Raw genomic sequence first — 6148 nt, 5'->3', positions numbered from 1 at the left:
TAACAGATGCCCTTTTTGAATAAGCAGAAAAACAAACCGTCAAAATAATTCACCCGAAAACATTAAAATATTCATGAGCTCTGTAAATCCAAACAACGTGCTTTTCAAGCCCATACTGCGGTAAAATAAGACAATAGAACTAGAGTGCGACAAACTCATGGACCTGAGGCTCGCCGGTTAATCCTTGGAGCTTCCATCCGCATTTGAACGCCAAGTGCAGGGTTCCCCAGAAGGCTTCATCTACATTAAATCCCTGCTGCGCTGCACCGGAGCCTCTCGGGAAGTCGGTCTGTCCTGCCAGCTCACCTTTCTGCGGGTCGATGTTCTCGGTCCTGGTCGCCGCGCTCCCGGGGCGGGACGCCGGCCGCTCACACCCACTCGGACTTGCTGGGGCCCGGGAGCGCGGCGCTTGACGCGCAGGGGCGCCCCTCCCACCCCGGGGCCGCTGCTCCCGGCCCGGCCCCGCGCGGCTGGTCGCTGGCTGAGGACAGCGCGTCGCTCTCGTCCTCCCCTGGCAGCTCCGGGTGCCCCGGCTCGGTGGGCTCCGCTGCGGGGCTGTACGCGCCCTGCCCTCCAGTCCGCAGGCCCCGGCGAGCGCGCGCCCCACGTCCCTCGTGCGCCCCGTGTCCCTCCCGCGCTGCACTCCCCGCCCCTTGACATGGCCTCCTCCGGGCCCCGCCGTGTCGCCTGCGCGTCTCCCAGCGCACGCTGCAGACCAGGTCGGCGACACTGAGCAACAAGGACAGCGCGCAGACCGCCCAAACGAAAAGCATCAGGATGGACTTCTCCGTGGGCCGAGAGACGTAACAGTCCACCACACTGGTGCAAGGAGGGTGCGTGCACGAGAATCTCTTGGGGACCAAGAATCCGAAGAGGAGGTAATGCAGGGCACCGAAAGCTGCCTCCGTCAGGGTCCGGAGGCAGAGGTGGACCACGTAGCCTGAGGAGAAGTCTGGCACCGGCAGGCAGCGCCTGGCCCCCGGGGTCCGTTCAGGGCCGTCGTGGTCCTCCGAGTCATCATCCAGCCAGCGGGATCCACGTGCCGCCAGCTCGGCTCCTTTGTGCAGCACGTAGACACTGAAGACCGCGGATGGAAGGAGAACAGACACGCTCTGGATCAGCCAGAACCGCAGGTGGGACACAGGGGCGAAGATGTCGTAGCAAACGTTGGCGCATCCGGGCTGCAGAGTATTGCACACGAACCTCTCCTGCTCATCCTGGTAGACCGGCGACCCGGCCAGGATGAGCACCCCCATCCTCAGCAGCACCATGAAGATAAGCCAGATCTTCCCTGGAAAGAGGAAACCGGAAGGGCACCATCACAGCCATACAAACACATCTCCCAGCAACAGTTTTAAACCTTTACTGGTGCTGAGCCTGGAGAACTAAGTGTGTACGCATGTGTTTTAGTCACAGCAACAGTATCAGCCTGTCAGCTCATTGGACGAATGTCTAATGAGCACTTACAAGGTGTCGGACAGTGTGTTCAACGAGGCACACCTCGGAGATACGGCGGGTTCAGGTCCAGACCACCCCCCAAAAAGCGAGTCACACGGATCTTTTGGTTTCCCAGTGCATATAAAAGCTATGTGTCCACTATACCTTGGTCTATTAAGCGTGCAACAGCATGATAAAAAACAATGCACATACCTTAAGTAAAAAATACTTCGTTGCTAAAAATTGCTAACCATCCTCTGAGCCTTCAGCCACTGGTGGTAGTAACATCAAAGATCACCGATCACAGCTCATCAGAATAAACGTAATAACAATGAAAAAGTTGGAAATATTGTGAGAATTACCAAAATGTGACACACAGACATGAAGTGAGCCAATGCTGTAGGAAACATGGCGCCAATACACTTGCTTGAGGCAGGGTTGCCACAAGCCTTCAACTGTTAAAAAAAAAATGCAGTATCTGAGAAGCACCATAAAACGAGGTATGCCTGTACGTGTTTGTAAAATGCTTTGCAATCGGCAGATTTCAAGAAGCATGGATACTAAAATGTTTGGTCTAGGTCGGCTAGTTCAGAGTTTGGGCTGAAAGTTCTAGAAAGAAAATTGGGTGGATGTAAATAAAGTCTTCCTCGTAAAAAGTGAACTTTTTCAAGGATGTTAGTGCATTCCTATAACTGTGTATAGCAAATACAAGCTACTAATTTCAGTGAGTTTTCTCTGTGGTGAGAGTCCACACGATCTTAATGTAATTGTGGGCTCTGTAGCCCTTTCATGTTGCTCTGTAGCCCTTGAAATCGAATTGCTTGAAGAACATTCAGTTTTTTAGACTCTTCAATAATTCAGAACTCCTTCCCCCCATTCCAGCTATTATGAATTGAAGTTTGTCTTTCTTCAATTTATCATGAATAAATGAGGCTAACATAGAAATCAAAATAAACTTCCAAGTCCTATTTTCATTTCATGAGTCAACTATTTTGGAGTGTGTTGAAGACCCAGTCAAAATAATTTGTGAATATTCTGTTTTGTGATGAGATACAGAAATCATCACCTGACATCAGAAAAACTAAACTCTCTTATAAATGAAGGCAGTTCAACTCAAGGACTGTGTGACCATTACGTGATAAAGTCACTAACTCAAACTTTTAAAACCAAGTTGGCTTCGTCTAAAAAGCAATGAGGAAGAAAAATATCAACCACTTCACTTCACTTCACTTTAATCCTTTTCTCAACCCCCTTTACTAGGATACCCATACCTCTCTGAAAAGTTAACTTGGCTGCACCAAAATCAGAAAACGTATTACTTTCTTTGTCAAAAAAATAAAAATTAACTAAAATTGGGATTTGGTTTAAAGTGCACAGAGAACTTACTAATCTTTACAAATGGAGCTTCAAGGATAAACCCTAAAAAGATGAACAAGAAAGCTTACTCAAGGCATGAATTTCTCTAACTTTGACTGTATTGTTCCTTTTCCTGGTAACGTAGCCAGAGAAGAGTTACACAAAAATACCCCTCCCATCTGCTCAGCCCCCGAATGTCAACAAAAAGACTCCCCTTGAGAGAAACATCGCTCACTCCCAAGACATCCTTAAAGGATGGGGGAGCCTCCTTAAATAATGGAGAATTAGAGGAAAGCTTGAGCCCTGGCTCCCTGTCCTCCAGGGATAAGCAGGCCTTACTCATGGGGGAGGGCCAGGAAAAGTGACCCAAGGCAGAACCAGTGTTCTGCAGGGCTTGGCGCTACTCACCCACCATGGTCACGTTGCAGTTTAGGGTGATGACAAGGAACCCCAGCAGGTCCAGCTGGCCCATGCTTTCAGGGGGTCGCAGACTCAAGGTGGCTAGAGACTTCCAGAGCCTGTGTTCTCCAAGGAGGTGGGAAATCTTTGCAGGAAAAAATGTATCTTAGCTACAAAAGACTCCCAGGTGAGAGCTGGAGATACAAAAGGGAAGATTCAAGCCCAGGAGCACAACGTCGTTCTTCTGTCTCCAGTGGAGACGGTCCCGAGCTGTGTGAGGCAAAGCCTTCCTGACAACTGCAGTGACCAGACGCCAGAAGCAGCCGTCTCTCATCGTGGCTATTCTTACCCTCTTGGGACATTCCAGGCCCTAGGCAGTGCTCACGTGTCTCCACCAGGAGAGCTGATGCTTCAGGATATAAGAGAAGCGATGACGTTCATCCCAAGAAAGAAAAGTTCTGTTAACCAGCCAAGTCTCTATTGAAAAGGCGTTTCCTCCTCGAAAACATTTCCACACCCACTTCTTCACTGCTTAAAGAAGCGCTAAAATGTCCATATTTCGTCTCTTCTATGAAGCGTAACCCACCATAACTCGAGCCCCAGAGGATCTTGTCCTCAACTCTGAATTCCTATACCACGGGCGCCAGCAGGAATCTCCACCTGGGATGCGTGCCCCAGCGTTAGGCTGTGACACAGTCATTCCGAAGCTGCCTCCTGTCTGGCTTAGTGACGAGAGCCCTTCGCTCAGAGACAAAGGACCTGGATGCAAAACTGGGGGCAGCCACCCGGTCACCAGGAGTCACTGAATCTCCCGATAGCCTTGTCTTGCAGTGGGGTTTGTGGGAGACAGACATGAAATGATGGTGTTAAGAGCACCTAGCATGCAGAGGGTGTGCAAAACTCGAATCAGTGGCATTTCCATCCCTAGCTGGCCCCGAAGACCTTCATAGATGATGTCCTCCTTTTGTATCTCCCGGCCCCATTGAGCCCAGGGCTGGTGCCATTGAATCAGCTTAACAGATGTCCATTAAATTTGTCATAAAATATCACCATCTGGACCTGCTGACATCAATCACAGTTGTATCAAAATCCTCTCGTGGCTGCCACCTTTCTATCTGGGAAGAGCCCATCCTGCAAGGCTGGGGGTCTATCCTCAGAGTGGAATTTGTGAACTTTAAAAGGAATGATTTCAATTTTCCATGAAAGCTATTCTTGATATCCTACCTTTTCTCCATTTCTGATCTATTCTTGACTTTAGTAATAACCCTAGAAAGAGTCCCCAAGGAAGAGTACAACAAAGATGCTTTCATCTTCATGCACAGGACACGTTTCCACCCACAGAAAACATTTTGACCCCCTTGAAAGGAACAGTAGTTTTGCTATATTTTAGTCAAACGCTTTGACACGAACAATGAAATTTAGAGAGATTGTAGTCACATTAAAATTTTGAAGTACTTGTTTCAAGGGTTCAAGTATAAAATAAAGGAAAATATCTTCACTTCCTGATAGACCGTTGAGGTTATTGGCTTAAAAATGGAAAGACCAGGAAAGCAATGACTGAATTTTGCTGTATGATATAAATAGCCTATTCTGCATGGGGATTGAATTAGAATGTTGAGACCTTGAGCAAATCACTAGGGCTTTTCATGCCTCAGTTTTCTCATCAGTGAAGTAGAAAAAAAAATGTGCCTTTTACCTAGACAGGGTGGCTGTGACATGCAAAGTGAGATCATAGGCATGAAAATGGTTTAAAAATATAAAGAATTACGCATGGGAGTGGCTGGTGGTGCATCTCAGGGTCTGCTCCTCTGGGTTCCCACCCTCAGCCTTTCCTTTTGCTCCCACAGCATCTTCTGGCTGCCTGTCCCCTCACCCTCCTTCATCACTTTGCCCTCCCTCCTCTAAGTCTACCTGGTCCCCATTCTGTCTCTCTTCCTCTCTCTCCTTTGTTTCCTCTCTCTCCTGCTAGAGGGCATCTTGCTTTTCTCCTGGAAATACTAACCCCTGTGGCTGCCAGAAACAAGATGGGGACAGAGAGGAGGGGCTGTAACTGAAGCATCAGATACTACCTCTCCCTCCATAAAATTACCCCAGAATCGATGGGGAACTCTGATTCGCGTGTCTGTGGGGTGGAGAGAGTATCCAGGGGAGTCCTGCACTCGGCCCAATGGAAAAGAAACCCAGCAGGAGTCAGGGACACTTCTGCCTTCCCCCTTTTCCTTTTCTTTTTCCTTTTTCCATACGGACTTCTGAGATGTGCATGTGTCCACTAAACCATATCACCCACAGGACAGCACAGACTGGTCCCCATGGGGAATACAAAAACCCACAAATTCCATTCTCCACAGACTTGCTGATTCATGCAGATTTAGAAAATACCTTAAAATCCACTCAGCCCCCTTTCCTAATTTTCCTAATCTTGAAATTAAAGGTATAGCCCAGACCACTGGCCTCAGTAGAGCGCTTACATGACATTTGGTGTCCCTGCCCTGATCCATGAAACATTAAAAGTATAAAAAAGTTTTCAACTTTTCAATTCTCCAGAATGTGAAAGAAATTCAATTATCTGCATAGTACAATGTTAGCACTTCAAGTATTTGAAATTGTACTTTTTTAACTTTTTCATGGAAGTCTTTCTAAGACACCGTTGGAATCTAAGCAGAGGGGCAGGACCGGCTATACGGGTAGAAGGGATGCCCGGGTACCAAGAGTCACTTAGAATCAGGCTTTCCTTATGAAGAAAACACAAGTCTCCACCACCAGCTTGCTTTTTGTTGCCAGGTGTCGGGCAGTAAGTCAGAACACCCTTCCTGAGCACTGTGGTCTGAATGTTTGTGTCCCCCCAAAATTCAAACCTTGAAATCCCAACCCCCAAGGTGATGATATTCGGAGGTGAGACCTTTGGAGGTGATTTATGGAATGAGTGCCCTTTTGAAAGAGGCCGGAGAAAGCTTAT

The 6148-nt window shown here is 48.1% G+C and overlaps 1 protein-coding gene across 1 annotated transcript; it reads right to left on the bottom strand.

Annotated features, from left to right (window-relative positions):
- Positions 1 to 368: 368 nt before the first annotated feature.
- GJD4 (gap junction protein delta 4) lies at positions 369 to 3265 on the bottom strand. The gene is made up of 2 exons (XM_060095473.1): positions 3202 to 3265; positions 369 to 1291 (listed from the first exon to the last, which is right to left on the bottom strand). Exons 1-2 carry the CDS (start codon positions 3263 to 3265, stop codon positions 369 to 371), a joined length of 987 nt encoding a protein of 328 aa, XP_059951456.1.
- Positions 3266 to 6148: the final 2883 nt, after the last annotated feature.

Source organism: Mesoplodon densirostris, chromosome 4 (assembly GCF_025265405.1).
Source record: "Mesoplodon densirostris isolate mMesDen1 chromosome 4, mMesDen1 primary haplotype, whole genome shotgun sequence".
In the NCBI taxonomy this organism is placed as follows: Eukaryota; Metazoa; Chordata; class Mammalia; order Artiodactyla; family Ziphiidae; genus Mesoplodon; species Mesoplodon densirostris.
The sequence above is the reverse complement of the archived record's forward strand: the minus strand, read 5'-3'. Positions and strand labels throughout refer to the sequence as shown.

What these genes read in the sequence shown, in the direction of transcription:
- GJD4 (XM_060095473.1), bottom strand. Translation starts at nt 3,265, where the DNA reads ATGGGCCAGCTGGACCTGCTGGGGTTCCTTGTCATCACCCTAAACTGC. An exon ending in CTGCAACGTGACCATGGTGG is followed by an intron (nt 1,292 to 3,201) that starts GTGAGTAGCGCC and finishes TCCTCTTTCCAG; the next exon opens with GGAAGATCTGGCTTATCTTC.